Source organism: Bos grunniens, chromosome 3, assembly GCF_055505025.1.
Source record: "Bos grunniens cultivar Pamir isolate PY7600 chromosome 3, Bosgru_T2T1.0, whole genome shotgun sequence".
Taxonomy (NCBI): Eukaryota; Metazoa; Chordata; class Mammalia; order Artiodactyla; family Bovidae; genus Bos; species Bos grunniens.
In genome coordinates, this window is record NC_141167.1 from 26,438,914 (window position 1) to 26,464,957 (window position 26,044).

The window sequence follows — 26,044 nt, forward strand, 5'->3', positions numbered from 1 at the left end:
GGCCCAGAAAGTTCTCCTAGACCTGAGGTCCACCTCCCTGCCACTCTCCCATCCCCACAGCGCCCGCCTCTCAGCGACCCTGACCTGAGCCCTTCATCATCCTACTGCATTGGTTGGGGGCAGTCATGCAGAGAAAGACCTGGATTTTAATCCCACCCATTTGCCCACAGCTTGGCTGTGCTTCTCTATGCAGGAGACCAGAAGGCAGAAAATCATGCCATTTAGCACTCACTGCCAGCCAGCAGTTCGCATTGCCTCCCCAAAGAATCTTCATAACTGCCATTTTACAGATGGAGAAACTGAGGCAGAGTTCATGTGACTTGCTCAAGGGCACTCACCTAAAAAATGGCAAGTTGTGATTGGAACTCAACCCTCCTGACTCCACACACTCTTGCCTTCTTGGCCCCCTCTCCCCTGAATCCCCAGGGCCTATGTGGGGTCACCCATAACACTTCAGATGCCTACTGTGTGCCCAGCCCTCAGGTATATGTCTAGGACCAGAGTTAAGTTAAAGCCGACCAGGCCTCCTGGCAGAAGAGCCACTGGCCCATGAAGAGTTAACCAGCGGCCACCTCCAGGCTCCAGATGCTCTTGATCATGACTCATCAGAGCACGTGGCTGCCATTAGAGCTGTCCCTTCACAACGGCAGGGGACAGAGGGAGGAGGGGCTCCAGCACCCCTGGATCAGCCCTGAGCTCCAGGATGTCAGAAAGGGAAATAGGAGGAGCCTGTAGAAGCAGCCATGTTAGAAAGAGGGCTTGAACTAGGTCCTGGAGGAGCCAGGCAGATTGGGCCCGGTGGCAGAGGGGAGAGGCTTTGGGGACAACTGTTTAAATCTAAGCAGGTTGCCTGGAAAGGTAGTGAGTTCTTATTCTGTCCATATGTGAGCAGAGGCCAGATGCTCAAAGCAAGGGCCATCACACCTCTGGGATTCTGACATAGGCATGGAAAAGCTATTTAACTACAAGGAGCAGACTATGATAACATCCACCATCATCTTTAGAAGTCTGGGTAAATGAGAATGCTACAGAAGCTGGAGGAGTCTGAGGCTTACTGGAGAAGGTGGACACAGAGTTGAGTTTTGAAGTTTATATTGTTTATACACAAGGAAGTTGTAGAAAGGATGTACCAGACAGGGACATGGATCAAAGAGCGTGGAAGTGGCAAAGGCACATTGATGACAGCTGGAGTTTGTGAAGCTGGTGAGAAGCCCAGCAATGTGTTAAAGAGGAGCCTGGGTGAGGAGGCTGGTGGAGGAGACTCAGATGGTGGTGGGGTGGGGAGTGTCTTGTCACATGCCATGCACCTTCAGGTCTCTAGGCATTGGTACACAGAGTTCCCTCTGCCTGGAACACACCTTCTTCCTTGTTATGGATTATTCATTTGTTTAACCAAGGGACAATCCAAAAGCATATAATTGATAGGCTTTTTTAAAAAAAAAGAATACAAATTTATCAATATAAAATTTAGAGGGTCCTCCCAGAGCTTTGGAAGGGGCCAAGTAAGTGAGGAGTTCTGAAGCTTTATGCTACCTTAGCTTCAAAGTAAATCTTTAGTTGTACTTGACCAACATTTATTAAAAACCTGCCATGTGTGAAAGAAAGCTCCTACTCACCCTCAAGGTTTCAGTTCAGATGCATCCTCTTCCAGGAAGCCCTTCCTCCCTAATGGGGGCAGTAGCTTCCTGGGCACACACTGCTCTAACCCATTCTGACCTCCCTATGACCTGGGGCGAACACCATCTCTGTGGTGGGGGTGGGGTGGGGTTTGTATGTGACTGTCTCTGCCATCAGACTGGGAGCCTCTGGGTCTGGTCAGACATCTCTGTGTCAGTGCCCAACTAACCACCAAAAACTTGAAAACTGGGCCTAGCACTTTACCATTTTCCTCTCAGGTAATGATTACAATAATGACTGACATTCATCACAGGCTTATTATGTGCTGTATATGTTAAGTATATAACGTGGATTATCTCATTTTAATGTACACATTTAACCACCTCTCTGAGCCTCAGTTTCTTCCTCAGTAAAATGGAAATTCTGCCTGTTTCAAAGGGTCATTTGAAGATTAAGAATTCCTATGTGTAAAATGCCCAGGATGGTGCCTGGCATGTGCTATTTAAGTGCTCTGATGCTGGTGGTGGGGGGGCCAAGGTAGATGCTATTATTCTCCACCTTGTACAGATGAAAACTGGGGCTCAGCTCTGCCTTCAGAGCTGGAACTCTGTCTTCACCACAATAGTAGCAGTGATGCTGGAGCCACTCACCTGGTGGATCAGAGCATCAGAGTGGCCTATCCTTCAGGAGGGCTCCACCCAGGCAGTTCCCAGCCCCCAGGAACTCTGGCTCAGCCCCAGACCCGGCGAGTCCGTGAGTTACCATTATTTCCACCTCCCAACTCAGGTGACCTTGCTCAGGTCATCTACTAATTTCCAGGGGACCAGGAGAGCGTCTTGAGTCCTGGGTTCCTTCCTCCCCGGCCAGGGGGACCTTTTTTTCTGGTGCTTTGTGCCTAGGATATGGTGGGCCTGCTTTCCTCTTTCATTTTCTCCCCAACCAGCAAGAGCAAGCAACTGGGCTCACTGCACTTCTCAGTGGCCCTGAGAAGCCTCATATAGACTAATTCCACTGATACCATCTCTCAGCTTAAGAAGACCTTCAGGGAATTCCCTGGTGGTCATATTGTCACCCTGCTTATTTAATTTATATGCAAAGTACATCATGAGAAACGCTGGGCTGCAGGAAGCACAAGCTGGAATCAAGATTGCCGGGAGAAATATCAATACCCTCAGATATACAGATAACACCACCCTTATGGCAGAAAGTGAAGAAGAACTAAAGAGCCTCTTGAAGAAAGTGAAAAAGGAGAGTGAAAAAGTTGGCTTAAAGCTCAACATTCAGAAAACTAAGATCATTGCATCCGGTCCCATCACTTCATGGAAAATAGATGGGGAAACAGTGGAAACAGTGCCTGACTTTATTTTTCTGGGCTCCAAAATCACTGCGGATGGTGATTGCAGCCATGAAATTAAAAGACACTTGCTCCTTGGAAGAAAAGCTATGACCAACCTAGACAGCATATTCAAAAGCAGAGACATTACTTTGCCAACAAAGGTCCGTCTAGTCAAGGCTATGGTTTTTCCAGTAGTCATGTATGGATGTGAGAGTTGGACTATAAAGAAAGCTGAGCGCAGAAGAATTGATGCTTTTGAACCGTGGTGTTGGAGAAGACTCTTGAGAGTCCCTTGGACTGCAAGGAGATCTAACCAGTCCATCCTAAAGGAGATCAGTCCTGGGTGTTCATCGGAGGGACTGATGTTGAAGCTGAAGCTCCAATTCTTTGGCCACCTGATGCAGAGAGCTGACTTATTGGAAAAGACCCTGATGCTGGGAGGGATTGGGTGCAGGAGGAGAAGGGGACGACAGAGGATGAGATAGCTGGATGGCATCACTGACTCAATGAACATGAGTTTGAGTGAGCTCCGGGAGTTGGTGATGGACAGGGAGGCCTGGCGTGCTACAGTCCATGGGGTCGCAAAGAGTCAGACACGACTGAGTGACTGAATTGAATTGAACTGAACTAGTGGTTAGGACTCAGCATTTTCACTGCTGGGGTTTGAGTTCAGTCCCCAGTCAGGGAATTTGTTTTTCAGTTGCTAAGTTGTGTCCGACTCTGTGACCCCATGGAGAGCAGCATTCTAGTCTCCTCTGTCCTCCACTATCTCCCGGAGTTTGCTCAAATTCATGTCCATCAAGTAGGTGATGCTATCTGACTAATATCCTGCAAGCTGCATGGTGTGACCAAAAAAAAAAAAAAGCCTTCAATAACTAACCTCCTCAGAATGCTCTAGAAAGTTCCACAGTAGCTTTATCTCCCATCCTACAGATGAGAAAACTGAGGATTGAACCAAGTGTGACTTGGACTCAGGTCTAAGCATGCCTTAAACCAAATTTCAACTGTATCCTATACAGAAAGTGTGTGGAAATGGGTGGGGGAGATGTCACACAAATAGAGGTCTGAGCACGTGAAAAGTGATGCCACTGTAGAAGGAGCTTAAGCTGTGAAGTCAGCTCTGCCTCTGCTCCTCTGAATCTCAGTCTTCCCATCTGTAAACCTGCGGTCACAGTGGCCACCTCTCAGGCATGCTCATAAGCTTGCCAAGCTTTACTCAGGGACCCCGGTCCCCTCCCCTCTTCATAGCTGCGTTTTCGGTGCCTTTCTCCAGGCCCCTCCCTTACATGGAGCATCCCACCTCCACTGTCTCTAAAACCCAGAACTACCCCTCAGACCCTAGAGCCCTCCCAACCCAGCTGAGCTGGTGACTGTGAAGCTGGTTTTCCTTAGAATGAGTGAGTGAGCTCCACCCAGCAGGTTACAGGCTTGAGCTCGTTAATAATTCACAGGTAAACAGGCTCATCCACAAAGGGCCCTGGAAGAGGGCCAAACCAGTCACAGTTCTTCAGTATTCCCCTGAGAGAGGCCCTTAGGGAGGACTAGGCCTGCTCCTTGGGCTGCCCCCCTCCCTCCCCATGGACTCTGGTCCTCACTAGCTGTGTAATCTTGGACAAGTTACTGCCTCACTCTGGCCCTTAGTTTCTCTCTCCCCACCAAATATAAAAGGAAGAGAAGGTTGGACCAGGAGGTCAAGGGCCCTCCCTGCTCTGATGTTCTTGGTTTCTGGGATCTGAGCTCTTTTTCAAAAGTCTGGTCCCCCAGAGCTGCCAAAGGTGGGTCTAAGAAAGGAACGCCCCGTCAGGCACAAAGACCAAGAACAATTTTGAATGAAAAGAAGATGCAGAATGCTAATGAGGGGTTTCTGGCATTGAGTGGCATCCTGTCAGAGGTCAGAACTGCAGAATCAGGAAGATCCAGCTGGACTCCCAGCCCCACCATGTCCTAGCTGTGCGGCCCCCAAGCAAGTCATTCTACTGGCTTTAGTCAGGGCAGGGAGGGAGTGTTTTTGAGAGCAGGTTTGCAAGCTGGGGCTTATACCCCACCTCTGACACCCTGGAACAGTGATCTTGTCTTTGAAATGGGGATGTTGACGACACCAACCTCACTGGGTTGTTGTAAGGATTAAATGAGATAATAGACATAAAGCTCTTAGAATGGGCCTGGTCATTATTCTTTGAGCTTTAGTTTCTTCACTCATAAAGCAGGGATAACAAGACTGACATGAGCAATAAAATAAGCAAATGGACCTGAAAGAGTTTTGGAACCCTGCAAGGCTAGCCAGAGAACAGGGACTTCCCCTATGACATGCACCCAGACCTGGCCAGGACCACAAGGGCAACACCCACTGGACATCTAATACCTCCCTCAGGGCAAATGTGCCACCTCACTGCTGGTCGGAGTAGAAAGTGGCACTATCTTTCTGAAGGGTAACTGGAATTATGGGCTGAGAGCCTTAGAAAGATGACCAGTAACACCTGGGCAGCAATCATACCTTAAGAAATAATCATAGACACAAAGATTTATGGTATGTGGATGTTCATCACAGTATTTCTTATAATAAAGATATAGCTGGAACTCATTTAAATGCCCATAGATAAGGAATTAGTTCAATGAATTATACTGAACTATTCTGCAGGTGCTAAATTTATAGAGAATTTATTTGCCTGGATGACTGCATTGTCCCCTGTTTTCTCTGCTCTCACCCATGTCCCTTTATTGTCTACCCTGCACACAGCTCCAGCCCTACTTGATCAGACCATGTCACTCTTCTGTTCACACCTCTGCACTGGCTCCCCATGGTGCTCAGTGCAAAAGTTAAAGTCTTCCCTAGCCCCCCTGCCCCGCTGTCTCTCTCTCTGGTGTCATCCTCCTTTACTCTCTGATTCAGCCACACTGGCCTCCCTGTTCTTCTCCAAATATGTCAGGCATGCTACCACCTTGGGCCATGGTATCTTCACCAGGGGTTTAGAATCGGAGGGGCCACATGGTGCCTCCCACATCAGAGCCCTCTCCCACCCTGTGCAGCTGCCCTTGGCCAAAGCAGGTAAATCAGAATCCTGGGGTCAGGAGCTTCAAGAACGTAAAACTTGGCATTTTAAATCATGAGTCTGACGATCACAAATGCCTCAACTCACAGGATCTGAGAATCCCATAGTTGAAAATTCAGCACTGGCCTTGAGTCCAGATCCAGAGCCAAGGAAGGGACCCCTTAACAGCCCAAGGATTCCAGTCATCAAATTTGACACTCCCTATCTGGAGGCATCTTAGAGCTCCTTGAACTCAGGCTCAAACTGAGAGTAGGAAACCTGTCCACGGCAGCCCCAGCAGGCCCCTGGCCTCTTCAGCAAGGTCCCTCCATCCCTGGGGCAGCCATCTGTCCCACAGCAGCTCTGCCACTGAATTACTCTCTTAAAAGCATCCTGCCTGCTTGCACTTCCTCTCCTACAGGAGCAGCCATGGTGGGGGGCATGTACTGGTATGACTAGTAAGGGAATTTGTTTGTAGGCCAAGGAGGTGGCCGTCACTATATTAAGCACAGGCATCATTTCCCTCTTCTAACAGTTCCCGGCTTCCCAGTTCTGGTGCCTACAATCACACCATTGGCTCCCAAACCTTCCTTTTTTTTTTTTTTTAAAGATTCATTTATTTATTTATTTTAGACTGTGCCGGGTCTTTGTTGCTGCACACAGGCTTTCTCTAGCTGTGGTGAGCGGGGGCTCCTCTTCATTGTGGTGGCTTCTCATTGCTGCGGCTTCTCTTGTTGTGGAGCACGGGCTCTAGACACACAGGCTTTAGTAGTTGTGGCATGTGGGCTCAGTATTTGAGGCTCATGGGCTTAGTTGCTCTGTGGCATGTGGGATCTTCCTGGACCAGGGGCTGAACTTGGTCCCCTACATTGGAAGGCCGATTCTTAACCACTAGACCACCAGGGAAGCCACTAAACCTTTCTGAATCCCCTCTGTTCAACGCAAATACCATAGACCGAGGATTCCCTTGTAGCAGTGAACTCACATTTACTGATCACCAAATCTGCCCCAGTGGCTGTCTGTCAGGTCCTTTACCAATGTGGCTTCACCAGGTCTTGCCACCGCTCAGTGAGCAGCTATTGTTTCACAGATGAGTAAACTGAGGCTCACGTGGGTCAGGCAGCTGAATCAGGGTCATAGAGCCAGTATGTACATGATAAAGTGGGGGCTGAGCACCTTCCCAAGCCCTTTACCCTTTGGCCAGGCTGTGGGAGACAAGGCAGCGTGGTGGGTGAGGGCCGAGGGTGAAGAAGTCACAGGCCTCAAGCTGAGAGAATGGAGACCTGGTTTGTTGCCTCAGGTGAGAGACTCTGTAAGGGCATCTGGGAGTCAGAATTTTCTGGGTATTTGTGACCACCAAGTTCCAGCTGAGGTAGAAAGCCAGGCGTGTTCAGGTCCTCACCTACACTTCTCACTTAGGGGGCTACAAGACATAGCACAACTGGGTTCTTACAGGAGGGCAGGCGGGCAAGAAATCCACGTGGACCCAGCTGCTCCTCATCCCCTCAGCCAAGCAATCTCACCCTCATCATAAATCATGCCCCCATGTTCTCATCAAAACCGAAGCATACTGTGCTGGGCTTCAAGGACATGGGGGTAGATGAACCCTGTCCCTTCTTCATATGTACAGGGGAGACAGAAGGGGGTGACCATGACCCAGTGTTAAAATGCTCTGTCTTCTCAGCAATATCCTTTCTCCACGGGTAGCAGGGTCAGCTTTAAATATGTAAATCCCCTCCCTAATGCCCTCTGCTCCTGCTGCTGCTGCTGCTGCTAAGTCACTTCAGTCGTGTCTCCCAATACACAATAAAATCCAAACTCTGCCTTCTTCTGGGTAGCCTGCCTCCTGAATCCTCAATGACACACACACCTCTCTGTTCTTCAAACACATCTCAGGCTTTGACAGGAAATGTCCTCACTGCTGGAAATGCTTTGGGCATAATGGATTTTACTGTCCATCACATTGCTTTATTTTAAGCCACATACACGTGTGTGTGTGCATGTGTTTGTGCTCAGTCATGTCTGACTCTGTTACCCCATGGACTGTAGCCCTCCAGGATTATGTCCACAGGATTATCCCAGCAAGAATACTGGAGTGGTTTGCCATTTCCTCATGGCTGAATCACTTTGTTATACACCAGAATCTAAATACAACATTGTAAATCAACTATACTTCAATTAAAACAAACACACAAACAAAAATACCCAGAAAAATCAAACCTATGATATTAGAAGTCAGGATAGTAGTTACCTTTGTGGGCTTGCCCCTGGGAGGGGCACAAGGGAGACACTGGGGGTGGTAATGGTCTGTGTCCTAATCTGGGTGCTGGTTACATGGGTACTGGTTACCTTGTGAAGAGTCATTGAGCTCTGTACACTTAAAGTGTGTGCATTTTTCTGTATGTATGCTACCCTTGAATTAAAAGTTTATTTTAATAGTAAAAAAAATTTAAAGAAAAGAGGTCATCTAAAGTTGAATCTTATGGGGTGACTGTCAGGAGTGGTAGATGGCATTCCAGGCAGAGGTAGCCCTGAGCAGCTTAGCACAGTTGTGAGAGTCCTACAAAGCCAGCCGTTGTTGCTGGACCAGAATGAGGGTCACGGAGTGATAGGAAGTGGGCCTGGGCAGGTCACAGCCCCTCCCCTGGAGAGTCTTGACCTTTCACCACTAAGTGATAGAAAGCCACAGAAGAGTTTTAAAACAGGAGAAAAGGGAACCCTCTTACACTGTTGGTGGGAATGCAAACTAGTACAGCCACTATGGAGAACAGTGTGGAGATTCCTTAAAAAACTGGAAATAGAACTGCCTTATGATCCAGCAATCCCACTGCTAGGCATACACACTGAGGAAACCAGAAGGGAAAGAGACACGTGTACCCCAATGTTCATTGCAGCACTGTTTATAATAGCCAGGACATGGAAGCAACCTAGATGTCCATCAGCAGATGAATGGATAAGAAAGCTGTGGTACATATACACAATGGAGTATTACTCAGCCATTAAAAAGAATACATTTGAATCAGTTCTAATGAGGTGGATGAAACTGGAGCCTATTATACAGAGTGAAGTAAGCCAGAAGGAAAAACATCAATACAGTATACTAACGCATATATATGGAATTTAGAAAGATGGTAACAATAACCCGGTGTACGAGACAGCAAAAGAGACACTGATGTATAGAACAGTCTTATGGACTCTGTGGGAGAGGGAGAGGGTGGGAAGATTTGGGAGAATGACATTGAAGCATGTAAAATATCATGTAAGAAACGAGTTGCCAGTCCAGGTTCGATGCACGATACTGGATGCTTGGGGCTAGTGCACTGGGATGACCCAGAGGGATGGTATGGGGAGGGAGGAGTGAGGAGGGTTCAGGATGGGGAACACATGTATACCTGTGGTGGATTCATTTTGATATTTGGCAAAACTAATACAATTATGTAAAGTTTAAAAATAAAATAAAATTAAAAAAAAAAAAAAGAAGGCAGAGTTTTAAAACAGAAAAATGACATGGTCTGGTTTTTGATTTAGAAAAGACCAGTCTGAAGGATGGTCAGGAAATGTAAAAGTTAGGGGCTGTTGCAATAGTCCAAGAGGAATGTACAGCTTCGAGAGTCATCAAGAAGCTAAAATCAGCAGAGCTTGGAGACCAGGGTGGAGGTGAGGGAGGGAGGTGACAGAGATGACTCCCAGATTCCAGGCTTGGGCAACTCAGTGGATGACTATGCCCTTCACTGAGATGGGAACACAGGAGGAACAGGTTTGAGGGTGGGATGTGAAGTTTGATTTGGGGCTTTCTGAGTTTGATGTGCCAACAGGACAGTCAGATTGCCCTTCTCCAGGGCGTAGCAGGGTGAGCTTTAAATATACAAAGGAAAGGAATTTGGGGTCAAAGCTCAGAAGAGAGGCCAGAGCTGTCCCCTCTTCCCCTTCTCATTAGAACACATCTGGAGATACCAACTCACCCAGGAGTTGGGGGTGACACACAGGGTGATGACATACCCCTGAAGGGCTGACTGGGAGGAGCTGTGGTGCACATGGATGCCCACTTGGACCTAGGATTTCCCTCCACACTGCTGCCCCAGATGTGGAGGGTGAGGGATGTGAGCAGCCCTGCTGGAGGAGAGGCGCAGCTGCCCACACCTGACTCCCAGTACGGCCCAGGTCCAGCTCACCTGAGTTGCCCTCACCGGCGAAGCACCGGAAGCGGGGCTTGGGGTGATGGGTGGCATCTCTTCCCTCCCAAGCCCAGCCCTGCTGGGGGCCATAACACCGAGCACGCGGCACGTGGGGCGGGTGGTGGTGAGAGGCAGTGGGCTGCCCCTCCCGGGGCCCTCCGGCCGTTACCCCGCGCCCAGCAACCCGCACGCTGCCATCGCCTGCGGTGTCCCGTCAGCTGTCCCTCTGTCGGCTGCCGTCCCGCAGTCCCACTCGCGCCTCCCGCCGAGTCCCCACCCCGGCCTGGTACCTGTAGTCGCTTTTCCCGGGGGCCGCCCCCTTCCAGGCGGTCAGAAAGGCCATGGACGCGGGCCCGACTCGGAGGGGGCGCGGGCGGCCCCTCGCGGCGGCGGCTGCAGTAGCGGCGGCTCGGGTGGCCGCACCTGGACGGAGTGGGCGGGGCGGGCCCCGTGGCTCCTCCCCGCCCGGCCGGGCGCCTCCCTGCCTGACCGGGGCGTTGGTGTCCAAGAGCCGACCTGCGGTCCCAGGGCGAGAGCACTCCCGTCCACGGCCGTCGAGACAATGAGAAACTGAGCCCCTCCTCCCACCCTAGGGATTTGTCCAAGGTCACACAGAGAGCCAGTGGCAGCGCTAGGACCTACCCCGGGCGCCTCCACTCCCAGTTTTGAGCCCGTACTCCGTATCGAGGGGTGATGGCGTCACCAATGCCTTTCCCACCTGCCTAAGTGCAGAACCGGCCTTGCCAGGGCTGTACCTGAATGGGGTCAGGGGCTTGGCGCTGTCCTCAAAGTGCAGGGCACAGAGCAGGAGGGGCGGGCAAGGAGCGGACAGGAGGATAGGAGTGTGGGAGTGCAGGCTGCTAGCGGAGCAAGGCCCTGGGACATGGCCCTGCTCACAGACTTCTGGCTCCCTGCCCCTGTTGGAGGTGGGAGACAGAGGCGACTGAATCTGTCTCCAGCACATACTTTCTTTGGAACCCCATATTTTGTCTTAGGTAATGTACCTTTTCACTTTTTATTTAAAAACAGTAATAAATAGAAGAATCAGCTCTGGAGCAAGTGAGCCCCTGGCAGTGCAGCCCAGCAGGTTGCATGCGGGTGGGGAGGGTGGGAGCTCGACTAAGGGTGAGGAGCAAGGGAGCAGCTTGAGGTAATCGAGAAGGATCACTCCAAGGTGGAGTGTGTAGGATGGATTCAGGGGTTCCTGGAGACTTCTCTCTGTGAGGGAGTAGGGGGAGGTGAACAAAGGTCAGGCGGGCGAGATGGCAATGGGACCAGTTCTGTCTCCCTTTGGGCTGGGTCTGTATCCTAGGTCTTGAGCAACACAATTGATACATCAAATGGTGACTAATTGTAATGTGCCAAACCCTAAGCCAGGTGTTTTATACAAATTTTCATTTAATTTCATCTTATTAAATACTCACCCCCCCATTTCAGTTGATGAAACTGAGGTTCAGAATGGTTCGCTGACTTCCCTGAGACCAAGCCTTACAACAAGATCTGTCTGCTCCATCTGGTGCTCCCCCAACCCTGCCTGTGGCCTACAGGTGGGCAGGGCACGGAGTGGGAGTCCTGGTCAAAGCAGAGGGCAGAAGCCTCAAGGCTCACCTGGGCAGTTTCTCTCACTTTTCCTTAATAAGCAGCAGAGAAAATACAACCTTTTCCCCTTTCTCTGAGCACTCATGTCATGGTCTTGGCAGATCAACAAGGGCCCGAGAATGCTGCCTATCTGACCACAAAGCCAGAGCTTCCAGATCTGGAAATTCCAGTTACAGTGTACTCAGGAACCCAAACCCCTCGGTTTACAGAGCTTTTTGCCCAGTCTGGCAGCACTGGGCACTGCAGATAGCCAACTTCCTCCTGGGCTCGCAGGCATAAAGACTACAGGAGCTCAGATGGTCTGGTCTCCTATAGGCACCAAGCCCAGTATAATCCTGAGTGGGATTTAAGGCCCACCCAGCCACCAAGCCCACAACCACCACTACTTCCTATAGGAAGCCTTCCTGTATCTCCCAATGGAGGACTAGCTCCCTCTTCAGAGATTTTCTCTCAGAGCATTTAGCACTATATATTTTTTTAATCCTTATATTGATTATCGATGACCATATTAGTTCCACTCTTTCAGATTTCTATCTGAAGGTACAGAGAATGTCTCGCATTTGTGTCTTCCACGGAGCCTAACACCATTGTTACACATAGTAGATGCTCATTACTGAATGAGGGACCTAGTATTTATCAAGTTTCTACTTAGTGGCAGACACTATGCTGAAGGCATTTACATACACTACCTCTATTCTAGGCAACTCTGCTTTGAGAATATTTGAGTCAGTTTAGAAATGTTCCTGAGATCAAATTAGGAACTGGGGGGAATTCTCTGGTGGTTCAGTGGTTAGGACTCGGAACTTTCACTGATGGGGGAGGGTTCAATTCCTGGTCAAGAAACTAAAGATTCCCACAAGCTGAGTAGGGTGGCCAAAGAAGGGGCGGTGGGGGGAGAACTGGGATTCAATCCAAGGGTTCTCAAACTTCATGGCTTGTTTCCTGTTCTTCTTTGACACTGGACAGCTTCATCATCATATTATTTTCATCACCATCATTTACTTATAACTTTGTTAGGCCTTATTCTAAAACCTTCTTATGTACCAACTCATTTCATCCTCAAAATAATCCTAACAGGTATGTCCTTTTACAACCTCAATTTTTTTTTTTTATTTGATAAATTTAACGCCTTTTATTGCCATACCTCATTTTACTGTGCTTTGCTTTAGTGAACTTTATAGATACATGTTTTTTTTTTTTTTTCCCTTGTTAATTTTCTGTTTAGTTGATCTATCCGTAAGTGTGAGTGGGGTATTAAAGTCTCCCACTATTATTGTGTTATTGTTAATTTCTCCTTTCATACTTGTTAGGATTTGTCTTACATACTGCATTGCTCCCATGTTGGGTGGATATATATTTATAATTGTTATATCTTCTTCTTGGATTGATCCTTTGATCATTATGTAGTGACCTTCTTTGTCTCTTTTCACAGCCTTTGTTTTAAAGTCTAATTTATCTGATACGAGTATTGAGACTCCTGCTTTCTTTTGGTCCCAATTTGCATGGAAAATCTTTTTCCAGCCCTTCACTTTCAGTCTGTATGTGTTCCCTGTTTTGAGGTGGGTCTCTTGTAGACAACATATGTAGGGGTCTTGTTTTTGTATCCATTCAGCCAGTCTTTGTCTTTTGGTTGGGGCATTCAACCCATTTACGTTTAAGGTAATTACTAATAAGTATGATCCCGTTGCCATTTACTTTATTGTTTTGGGTTCGAGTTTATACACCATTTTTGTGTTTCCTGTCTAGAGAATATCCTTTAGTATTTGTTGGAGAGCTGGTTTGGTGGTGCAGAATTCTCTCAGCTTTTGCTTGTCTGAAAAGCTTTTGATTTCTCCTTCATACTTGAATGAGATCCTTGCTGGATACAATAATCTGGGCTGTAGGTTATTTTCTTTCATCATTTTAAGTATGTCTTGCCATTCCCTCCTGGCTTGAAGAGTCTCTATTGAAAGATCAGCTGTTATCCTTATGGGAATTCCCTTGTGTGTTATTTGTTGTTTTTCCCTTGCTGCTTTTAATATTTGTTCTTTGTGTTTGATCTTTGTTAATTTGATTAATATGTGTCTTGGGGTGTTTCTCCTTGGGTTTATCCTGTTTGGGACACTCTGGGTTTCTTGGACTTGGGTGATTATTTCCTTCCCCATTTTAGGGAAGTTTTCAACTATTATCTCCTCAAGTATTTTCTCATGGTCTTTCTGTCTTCTTTTTCTGGAATCCCTATGATTCGAATGTTGTAGCGTTTAATATTGTCCTGGAGGTCTCTGAGATTGTCCTCATTTCTTTTTTCTTTTATCCTCTCTGATTCATTTATTTCTACCACAACCTCAATTTCTATAGTTGAGAAAATGAAGCAGAGGATTAAGCAATCCACTGAAATAACAAAGGCTGGTTAAGTGGTGGAGCTAGGACTCAACCCAAGCAGCCAGACTGGAGTCTGTATCTTAATCCCAGTCCCAGTCGGCCTGCCACCCAAGATTTTAGAATGCACATAGTATTTATGAACCACTTTCCCAAAGTTTATCTTATTTTGAATCTCACGTCCCCACCCCCTATCCCTCAAGGTATAGCAGGTTTTATTAATATTCTTTCCCATGCTCTGGAGCCAGACTGCCTGGGTTAGAATCTTGGCCTAATCACTTGATAGCTGCTTTTGACTCCAGGCAAATTACTTAACCTCTCTGTGCTTCAGTTTTCTCATCAGTCAAATGAGGATACCACCACCACCTACCACAAGTGTTGTTGTGAGGACTAAATGAGTTGATGCAAACAAGAGAATAATGCTGGACAATGTGTGATAGTTTTATCCAGAACCAGTGGGGAACATTCAGTATCAATAAACTTTCAAGATAACTTTATTCCCTTAATCATATACAGACATTTTCCTAAAATTTTTTTTTCTTTCTTCTTAAAACACAGAAATGATGGCTCTTACTTGGTGAGTATCTGCCATGTAGCAGGAATGAAGACTTTATATTCATCATCTTTAATCTTCACAACAACCCTGTGAAGTAACTGTAATCCCCACTGAAGACCAGGGAAGTTAAAGAGATTTACCCAAAGTCACACAGCTAGCAAACAGTAAGGCCAGGAATCTTTTCAGGAAGCTGAGCTGGTCGGGGTCTTCTTTGAGAACATCAGTTCTTGCTTAGGGCCCAGGGTTGCTGTGTTTGGTATCTGTTGACACTCAGGCTCAAAGGGCCTTAGAAGGCCACAGATGCAAAAGGCAGCCTGGTGTGCTGGAACAACAAGTCTCAAAGTCAATGCACCTGGGCTGGGGTCTTGGCCAAGTCATTTCCATCTCTCTATACAACATGTTTTCTATCTGTGATAGTGTTGTGAGCATTAAGTAGGGTAATGCATACTAAACACCTTAGAGACAGGCTCAGAGATGGTCCTTAGTGTCGGCTACTTTTCCTTGTCTCTTTTCCTTTTTACGAAATAACTCAGTCCTCTCAAGTTTTGACTCCAGAGGAAATAGAAAGGAGAGGCTGAAATTAATCTCTCAGGTCTTGGACAGCTGAACACATTCTGTACACTTATTGCAGAGGAGAAGAAAAATAAGTCAGGTCTTTCAGCAAAGATACACCTTCCCTCCATAAGATAATCCTTTACATTATTAACCTGTATATACATTAGGACTCATATTTCTTACTTGAAAAGAGCACTTAAAAAAATGACTTTCATTTTATCTTGTGACCTGGTATATATTAACAAATTCTATTTCACAATTTTTAAAATGCTAATTATTAACATACTAAAAAAATCTACGAGTGTAGTATAAGGTTTGCTTCAACATAATCTGAAAGGGAACTGGGTAGGAACATACATAAAATAAGATTGGACATGAACTGATATTCATTGAAGCTGAGTATTGGTACATGGGTGTTCATTCTAATTTACAGGCATACCTCATTTTACTGTTCTCTGCTGTATTGTACTTTGCAGATATTATGCTTTTTACAAATTAAAGGTCTGTAGCAACTGACTCAATGGACACGAGTCTGGGTGAACTCCGGGAGTTGGTGATGGACAGGGAGGCCTGGTGTGCTGCGATTCATGGGGTCGCAAAGAGTCGGACATGACTGAGCGACTGAACTGAACTGAGCAACCCTGCATAGAGCAAGTCTATGGGCTCAATTTCTCTACGGCATTTGCTCACTTTGTGTCTCTGTGTCACAGTCTGGCAATTCTTGCAATATTTCAAACTTTTTCATTATTATTATTATACTTGTGATGGTGGTCTGTGATCTTTGATGGAACCATTGTAATTGTTTTGGCATTTCTTAGCAATAAAGTATTTTAAAATTAGGGTAGGTACATTGTTTTCTTAGATACAATGCTACTGCACACTTCAAATAAACTACAATGTAGTATAAACACAACTTTTATATACACGTGATTCACTTTATTGTGACATTCACTTTAGGTGGTCTGGAACCAAGTGCCTGTACTACTCTGTTTCCATTTTCTCCATGCTGCTGGCTGCACTAAACTGATTTCACAACCCAACTAAGAAGTTACGACCTACCTGTTGAAAAACATCAAGTTAGAGAGTAAAATTATGCACAATCTATAAAAGGATTCTATATACTACAATCATATTAGAGTGGCTGTGTTTCCTTCAAGTGGCATTTTCTCAAGATTTGTTTAAAGGGAGTAAAGAAAACACATATTATGTGGTCAACCCACTACTGATTCAATACCAGTCAGAACTTAAAAGTTATTAAGGAAAAGCCTTCAAGGGGTTAGGCTATGAACCTTAATGTGACGGGGATCAGTGGATGTTTTACTACAAGGGTGATAAGGCAGATTTAGATTCTATAAGAATCTGACTGCCACACGGAGGATGGTCTGGAAGCAGAGAGAAAAACAGAGATTGGTGGCAAGGAGATTTGGAAGCTTAAGCAAAAACCTGAAGAGATGATGGAGACCTGAGCTGGGGAAGTGCCGCAGGGGACGGAGGGGTCAGATTTGAGAGATACTTAGAAGGCAGAGTTGTGAGGATGGTTTGGAGGCAGATGAGTCAAGGAGAAAGCCTGGCACATATACACTCAATAAATGATAATGATCAAAGAGAGGGTGAGGTCAGAGCCCAGGGAGTGAGATGTTTCACTAAGAACTCAGAAACGGGAAACTCAGCCTTAGGAGGAGCTAAATATATAGCCCACATATGTGATGAAAGCAGGAAATGCCAAGTCACCCCAAAGAGACTTTATAGCTACCCAACCAGCCAAACCAGGCTGTAGCCTGATTAAACACATTAGTCTTAAGAACATGTTCATCCAAGGAGGCTGCAGAGTGAGGAGCCTCATAGGCAGGAGGCATTCAAGCATGGGCAGAGAAGAGTCTTTTTCAACTAAGTGTGGGCGTCACAAGCCCTAGGGCAACATTTACTGGAAACTGACATTTTGGTCTTTACAGCAGTCCCTGAGAACTTGCTTAACATGAGCTCTGTCTCTTTTACTGATGAAAATCAGGTTTCTAAACTTGAAGGTCAGACTTTGGATAAGGTTGAATTCACTAAGTAATGAACGTCCCTTAAATGAGGCTTGCCAGGAGACTGTCTGCCAGTCTTTTACAATCAGCAGAGCCCTGCCATCAAACGATGTGGGCTTGTTAAAGATGCGTTGTTTGCTGTTGTTAAATTTTGACAGTTGCCATCTATGCTTTTACTAATGCTAGGAGCAGAATACTGTGTCCTAGAGATACCCCGTCTGGGAAGTCTTTCCCAATCCTCTCAGTCAGAAATATTCTCTCCTTCCTCTGGGTGTCCCAGCACATCTATTGTAATCCTCAGTGTGCAGTGCCATGAAATTAACTCTAAGTAACATCTGTCTCCCCTACAGACGTGTTGCACCCTGAGGGCAAGGCTCTGACCCAGCACAGCACCCAGAACACAGTACACCTTAGCAAAGGTGAACGGAATGATAATCATCTTCTCGTTGTACATTTCCAAAACTCAGATAACGAGGGGCTTTATGGCAGTGAGAGGTACACTACTGAGCCATACATCAAGTGTTTTAATGTAAGTTTTGTTCAGCAGAGCAGTGATTGGAGCATGGATTCTGGAGCTAGACTGCCTGGGCTTAAATCCTAGTTCTGACACTTTTTAGCTCTGTGATTTGGGCAAGTTGTTTAATCTTTTGTACCTTAGCTTTCTCATCTGTAAACTGCAAATAACAGCACCTAACTTAAAGGAATGTTATGGAGATTAACATGAGTCAGTGTATAGACCTTCCTCGACTTATAATGGGGTTATATCCCCATAAACCCATCATAAATTGGAAATATTTGAGTCAAAAATGCATTTAACACACCGAACATCAGAGCTTGGCCTAGTCTACCTTAAACATGCTCAGAACACTTAATGTAATGTTATGCGATGTAAGAACACTTATACTTACCTATAGTTTGGGCAAACTTGTCTAACACAAAACCTATTTATAACAAAGTATTGAATATCTCATATAACTTATTGAATATTATAGTGAAAGTGAAAAACAGAATGTCTGTCAGGATACTCGATGGTCTTAAGTGTATCGGTTGTTCACCCTTGTGATTGTGAAGTGGACTGGGAGGTGGGCTGCTGCCCAGCAATTTAGCAGCAGCAGCAGCAGCAGTCTGGGTAAAGGTAAAAATTCAGAATTCAAGGTATGATTCCTACTGAATACGTATTACTTTTGCACCATCTTAAAGTAGAAAAATTTTAAGTTGAATCAGCATAAGCTGGGGACTGTCTGTATATTAAAGTGCTTCAAATAGTACTGGCATATAATAAGTGCTGTAAGCTTGCAATTATTATTATTTTTTAAAACTCTCTTTATGCACAAGGAAGATTAGAGGTACTTCACACTATGAAGCAGAAGCCACAGGTCAAGAACAGAGTGACTAGGTGCAACAGCACTGCAAACTCAATGAGTAGATCTATTAATAAGACGACATGTATTTGGACAAAGAGACCTGGAAGTCAGCCTCTATTCTAGTGGTTCTCAAAGTGAGGTTCAGCAACTTTAGCTTTATCTGAGAACTTCTCAGAAGTTCAGATTCTTAGGTCCCACTCTAGACCTATTGAAATCACAAGCTTGTGGATGGGGTCCATAATCTGTACTTGAACAAGGGCTGATGCTCGCTGAAGTTGACATCCACTCCTTTTCACTCACCACCCACATCTAATCAAACCCTGCGTGCATGCTAAGTCGCTTCAGTTGTGTCTGACTCTTTGCGACCCTATGGACTGCAGCACGCCAGGCTCCTCTGTCCATGGGATTCTCCAGGCAAGAATACTGGAGTGGGTTGCCATGCCCTCCTCCAGGGGATCTTCCCCACCCAGGGATGAAACCAGTGTTGCTTCTGTCTCCTGCACTGCCAGGCAGGTTCTTTAACACTAGCGCCACATGTAAAGGCCTGTTTGTTTTCTTAAATCAGTCCCTTTCTCTCAGTCCTCAGCCACAGTCATATTTTAGGTACTTACCATCTCATGTGAATGACTCCAATAGCCTTCACCTGCTCTCCCTGCCTTACCTGGCTTCCTCCTAAAGTAATTCTCCAGATCACCACCAATGAGTTCTTTCTACACACAAACACTTCACTTTTGGCCACAAACCTACTCAACCCACACTGAATGAGACTTCAGCATGTGCTGTTTGCTAGCACACTGTACCGTGTTCTACACTTTCACTCTATACAATTGGGGCCTCTGCCTAGAATGCCTGTCCCTTCATCTGTGTGGCAAACTCTCCAAAATGTACTACCTTTGCCTACCTTTTAATGCATTCTTTCCAGAGCTTTGCCAGCACCAAGAAATCAATTTTTGTTGTTACCAGTTTCATGGCTTTGAAATTTGTACATTTTTAATAAAAGAAAGGCTGCTCTCGTCCCTATGTTCATTTTTATCATTGTCATACTGATAACTAAAAATTGTTCAGTGCTTTCATGTGTCAAAAACTATTCTAAACCCTGGTAAAGATTAAATATGAAAATGAATTGGGAAATGTTTTATAAGATGCCATGTGGTATGCAGTAGGTTTATTTCATTCTTCCTCAAGAGCAGAGATTACATGGATTATTCTATTTATGGTATTTCTCCTCTGAATTCTCACCTTTAACAGGAATAGAGAGCAGTGGTTGAAACAGTACAGCCAGTCTACTGGGTTCAAATTCCGGCTCTATCACTTACTAACTATGTAACTATGGCCTAGTTAGGGCACCTCCTCTGGAAAATGGAGACAAAAACAGTACCTATACATTAAAAGGTTACTTTTTAAAGGATTAAATGAAATAATATATGTAAAGCACGAAGGATTCTGCCTGAAGCTCAACATGTTATCTGGTATTATTTATCATGCTCTGTTCCTAAAATTTCCTATAGGCAATTTTTTTTCATACAAAATGAGACAAAGCACAGTAAACTGGAAAGAGTGTCATGTTTAGAATCATAGAGGCCAAAGTTCAATTCCTGGCTCATCTACTTATTAGCCGTATCATCTGAATCACATTATTGTAACTTTTTTGAGCCTCATTTTTCCTATTTTTAAAATAGATGCTGAGGACTTCCCTGGTAGTCCAGTGGCTGAAACTCCGTGCTCCAAAGCAGAGGGCCTGGATCTGATCTCTGGTCAGAGAATTAGACCCCACATGCCCAACTAAAAGATCCTGCCTGCCACAACAAAGATCTGAAGATCCAACATGCCACAACTAAGACCCAGTGAAGCCAAGTAAATAAATAAATACTGAAAAAACACAGATGCTAATAGCATTCCTATTTAGGGCTGTTGTGAAGATTAAACAACATGGACAGAGGAGCCTGGCAGGCTATATAGTCCATGGGGTTGCGACAAGCAGGACACAACTGAGCAACTAAACACACACACACATAAACTGCTTACAGTAGTGCATTCAATAACCGGTACTTATTTTCACTATTAACAATAACATGGCTGAATTTGTTTAATTAAAATAATATTAAAAAGCTGTCAAACTCAAATCAATCAGAACAATCCTGTGAACCAGGTATTATGATGCTCTCTAGAAGAGGAAAATGAGGCTCAGTTCAGTTCAGTCGAGTCTGACTCTTTGCGACCCCATGGACTGCAGCACACCAGGCCTCCCTGTCCATCACTAACTCCCGGAGTTTATTCAAACTCATGTCCATTGAGTTGGAGATGCCATCCAACCATCTCATCCTCTGTCGTCCCCTTCTCCTCCCGTCTTCAGTCTTTCCCAGTATCAGGGTCTTTTCAAATGAGTCAGTTCTTTGCATCAGGTGGCTAAAGCTCAGGGAGCCTAAATATCTGTGTCAAGGTCTTCTTTCCTAAAAATGGCAGACCAGGGTTGCATGAATTTTTGACACCACAGTGCCCTCCAAGAGTCACAAATCCTCATTCAACCAATACGTACACAAACCACCTATGTTTTGGACACTGTCTCTATGCATATATTTCCTATCTTTCTTTCACAAAATAGATGTCAACCAAAAACAAGTTAACATTTACTGGGTATTCTATACCAGGTACTGTGTCTCAAGAACTTTACACATAATTCATCTGTGCTGATTGCATGTCTACCCTTCCATGGACACAGCAAAAATGTAACATAGAATCATGCAAAACTGCATGTCAGATGGATGTATGGATACTATGGTTTATTGTTACTTAAAGTTTATTGTTCTCATAATTACAGGCTACAGTTTAGAAGTTTGAAACATAAGAGAAAATTCTATAAAGAGAACTCAAATAAATCTGAACAAGTAGGTAGAAGATGGTTAAAACCTTGTAATAAGTGCTACTTAGCTCTCAGGAATCCTCATCTGTCCTTTTCCATCACAGGCTCTGGAGCCAGAGTCAACAACATAAAATATAATCATAAATGACTCTAAGACATTCATCCTACACAAGTGAGCATGGAGGTTTAGATATATATATATATATATATATATATATATATATATATTCATATAATATATACATACTTTAATATCATATTGGTCCACTGAGTATACATATTTTAACAAAAGGTAAGAATCTATGTAATCCAGTTAAACACACATAAGATTAAGGTACACTTATTACACTGAAAGTTGGTGTTTATAAGTTACAGATATTTAGTACTTTCCAGAGTGTTCTTTTAATTAAAAAAAATATTTTAAAACCATTTCAAACATCTGCTCATTTTCCCAGTGCAAAAGAAGGTTGTTCAAGTCAACTTACCTTTTTCCTAAAGTGTAAGGGAAGAAAACAAAAAACCCTCAACCCACTACCATTTACAACTTCCAACACTACCTTCTCAATCAACTTTTGCAGTATATCCTTATAAATGGATTAGTTTATCAAAATTAAAGCCTTGTGATTATGATTCAGCCCTTGCTTTGTCTGTATGACTTTCATGCTGAAATGCTTTAATTTATAAAAGTAGAAAAAAGCAATGCAGGAAAGTAGTTTAAATTCATTTTGAACTGCAGTAATCCAATTGTGTGTGGAGAGAAAAAAAGCACCATTTCAAAATGAAATAATTGGATATTCTGGAATTTATTCATAAGCTAGGCAATAAGTTACTCTTATTAACACAGATCAATACCACCTTGACTTGGTGACCACAGACACATTTAATTAGTTTTTAGGTGCATTTTCTTTTATCTTGGTTTTCAACACATTATTTAAGTCAGTGACTGATGTTAAAAAAAATTTAGATTACTCTACAATTTACAGCCTACTTCACAGTCCATTTTAAATTCAACTTGTCTGCTAAGTCAGTTTTGCAGAAGATAGGCTTTTAACACATAAAGAGATTTGATAACTGGGCAGGTCTCCTCTCTCCCAATTTAAAAAAACAAAAAATTTTTTGCTAGCTTGCCAATTTTGTAGGTGAAAAATACAAAGAGAATAGACTATTTTAATCCACAAAGATGGACACAAAGCAATAATGATTTAACACGTCACTTTTTCATTTGTATTCAGAGAATGCTTTTACATTTCAAGTAATTGAGCCTTCATTAAAGAAAACAAAAATATATATATACAAAAAGTTAAAGTACCTTCCAGTTCTAGCTTACTAAAGTTTCTTCTGCAAAAGTAAAAAAATAAACCTACCATGAACTAGAGGACAGTGTCATAGCAATGGCGGAATGGCTGCCAGGTTAAGATTTCTGCTTATCTTATATTGATGAGTATATTTTAGGTGATAATTTTTCTTCACTCTCTAAGTACTTAAAATCACAGAGAGGTATCTGTTTATCTATAATTCTTTAAATCCAGAAAAAAAATTTTTAAATATATTTCAGACATGAGGCTTTAATGTTTTTTATTTAGGAAAAGATTGAGTCTGAAGCTCTAACGGTTCCATCTAAAACATCCTGTTTTCAACAGTGGGAGTCAATTTACGCAAAATATTTTTTCTTGTCTATAAAAAACAAATTGAACAGTATTTTGATTAAAAGGAAATACAAACAAGTAATTTAAACTGGCCAATTTGCTCTATCATAAAAGAAATAGCATGTTCTTTTACTTCCCCTCTTTCAACCATTTAAATTAGGGGAGAATACTGCCAACTTTAAGAACCCCACTGGCTATCATTAGAGTAACTACAGAATAAGGGTAGCATAGGGGTGAAACTATTTCTCTATATTCCAGAAGGCAGAAACTTGGGTGCTCTAGCTTTACAAGTAAGAGTAGCACAGGCAGGCAAAAGCTCACACTAAATGCACACCAGAACAGGGGCCTAGGTGAAGTCATCTGGGTTACCACTTTTACAGGGGGGAAAAAAAAGACAAATCTGAAATGGAGTTTAAAAAGCCAAAAGTTTTGTCACATTTACAGGAATCTCAAACCTTTTGTATTCCCATGCTCACAGGTAGGTTTGATACACATTGTAAATAGCTTCAGTATTCAAGAAGGAGAGTGTTGTGTGGTTGACGAAGAACAGGAGATTTCTTCATGCTTCTGATATTTCAGATTTGCTGAGTGCAATAGCCAGTTCTAAGTCTTCTTGCTCTTGCTGATTCAGTCGGGCAAGTCTCTGCTCTTCCTCTCTCTCACTTTCTCTCTTGGCCCACTCAATCATATCTTCCTCAGAGGGATACTGCCATTTAAAAGACAAATGAACAAACAAATGAATACATTTATGAGTAGAACAAGTACAAAGAAAAGAAGGGAAAACAGCTTTCACAAAAGGATATTTAACTACGTGTTTCACCTGAAGGGCTCTGGAAGAAGTCTTGTTATTTTTTTTCAAAAACAAGTTTAATTAGTTTAAACTTAAAACTTTAAATTTAAACTTAAAATTAAATATGAAATCAAAATATGATTTAATCTTAAAAAGTAATGCAGTCTACAGATAGAGAGTCTATAAAACTGAACATTAAAACATCATTTTTTGAAAAGTAGATATTCTTAAGGTGGATCAGGAGATTTAAAAACAGGAGAGAGCTAGCATGTTTATCTAATGTAAAAAACATTTACTACTTCAACTTCAGTGAGCATCCTCACATGATACATCATTTTTAACTTAATCCCACTGGCAATTTCCTATCTTATTCTAGCCCTTCAGATACAGGAAAATTATGAAGCAAAGAATATACTATATATAAATTTTGTTATATATAAAATAAGAGTACTGGGTATATACCAAGCAAGATGTGGACCTAATCAATTTTTTTAACGCATGATAATGATTTTAGAAGGTATTGTGAACTTTTTGACCCATTCCAAATAAGACCTTAATGCTGATAATTAAAAGTCAAAGAAATATATTTATCCACCCCAAACAGCAACCGTGGCAGATACTAAATAAAAAAATTCTACTTGGTTTCAAGTCCTGTCATATAGAAGAACACTATAATAGGATGAATACCATAACAAACAGGATGAAAAGAAAGAAACTGTCAGGCTTTTTTGAAAACGGTAGCTTTCTTTCTAGGGAATTATAAGATCTTTGAAACTTTTAATATTTAAAAAATCTTTCATTTAAAAAAGACATTTTTATTATTAGATGCTTAATATTATACTATACTATACTGAGATTCTGGAAAATGAAAAAAGCAAATTGCTTTTGTTCAAGACTCATTCCAACCAGGTTTTGACTTATTGAAATCGTATTTAAAATATTAAGTGCCGCAAACTGCCAGAAGGTTATTCTGTACTAAGAGCATTATAGTAAGAGCAATTCTGGGTTCTCTCCTTGAAACAACTCAAATTCCATCTAACAAAAGTCAGTATAATCCTGACACTCTCTGTTTTCCAATATTTAAAATATTGATTCCTGTTCTGCCTCTTCACATTCGGAAGAAGCCACTGAAACTTAAGAGTTACAGATTCAAAAGCTAAACAGCCCAGTCTAATTCTGCCTACCTGCTTTACTAACTAGAAATGGCTGCAGGAATAAAGTGACTGGAAGAGCAACCCTAAGCTACACTGAGGGAGACATTAGGCACACTGTGGTCAGTCAGCTGGCCACTAGGTCTCTTATTTATAGAATCATCTCAAAGGCTTGAGGTATTAAGTAGAGGAAAACTGCTTTATTACAAAATAGTGATAATGAAGGTCATTTTCATCTTCAAAAAAAGCAACCTGGGAAATGAAACACTGTTAGTTACTCTAAGAATTAAAACAAAAACTTATGTTTATCTCCATAATGATGATATACATGTCATTGCTTAATGCCCCACCAGGGGGATATTTCCAGGTGGTTGCCCCATTTCTATGATCTTATAGGACCCACCTATACTCTTACCACCACATCCTTCTATTGTCTTTATTGGCCTACTTTAGTCAGCTCTGGAAGAATGCAGAGTAGATATGGAATGCTCGTGAACTGAGTGAGTGAGTGAATCAAAGTCGCTCAGTCATGTCTAACTCTTTGCGACCTCATGGACTATACAGTCCATAGAACTCTCTAGGCTAGAATACTGGACTGGGTAGCCTTTTCCTTCTCCAGAAGATCTTCCCAACCCAGGGATCGAACCCAGGTCTCAAGCATTGCAGGCAGATTCTTTACCGACTGAGCTATCAGGGAAGCTTTGGGAGAATGCAGAGTAGATATAGAAAGCTAGTGAATTAGAGTCCTCCAAATAATTAAAGATTGTTTAGCTCTTAACAATCATATTTATTTAATAAAACCGACTTATATTTTAAGAACATTTTTGTATGAAACCAGAGTTTTATTTTCTATTCAAAGAATTTCTGGCCCTATCTTCTTACATAATACAGTAATTGCTGACTGGTCTCCAGAAATTTTCAAGGTTTTATACACAAACACACATACACAGTTACAAATAACACAAACTCATTATTGGCATT

At 43.4% G+C, this 26,044-nt stretch overlaps 2 protein-coding genes across 24 annotated transcripts in view; one reads left to right on the forward strand and one right to left on the reverse strand.

The window, feature by feature from the left end:
- The first annotated feature begins 10,200 nt into the window (after window positions 1-10,200).
- LOC147375329 (uncharacterized) lies at window positions 10,201-16,064 on the forward strand. The gene is made up of 2 exons (XM_086394045.1): window positions 10,201-11,152; window positions 15,702-16,064. Exon 1 carries the CDS (start codon window positions 10,201-10,203, stop codon window positions 10,729-10,731), a length of 531 nt encoding a protein of 176 aa, XP_086250171.1. The 3' UTR covers window positions 10,732-11,152; window positions 15,702-16,064.
- Window positions 16,065-21,395: 5,331 nt separating this feature from the next.
- EPS15 (epidermal growth factor receptor pathway substrate 15) overlaps window positions 21,396-26,044 on the reverse strand; it is a 140,304-nt gene continuing 135,655 nt past the window's right edge. For all 23 annotated transcript variants that reach the window (XM_086387753.1, XM_086387720.1, XM_086387703.1 and 20 more), the window contains one exon: window positions 21,396-23,828. In XM_086387753.1, the coding sequence (XP_086243879.1) occupies window positions 23,682-23,828 (147 nt within the window). In that variant the 3' untranslated portion in view covers window positions 21,396-23,681. The remainder of the gene's footprint in view (window positions 23,829-26,044) is intronic.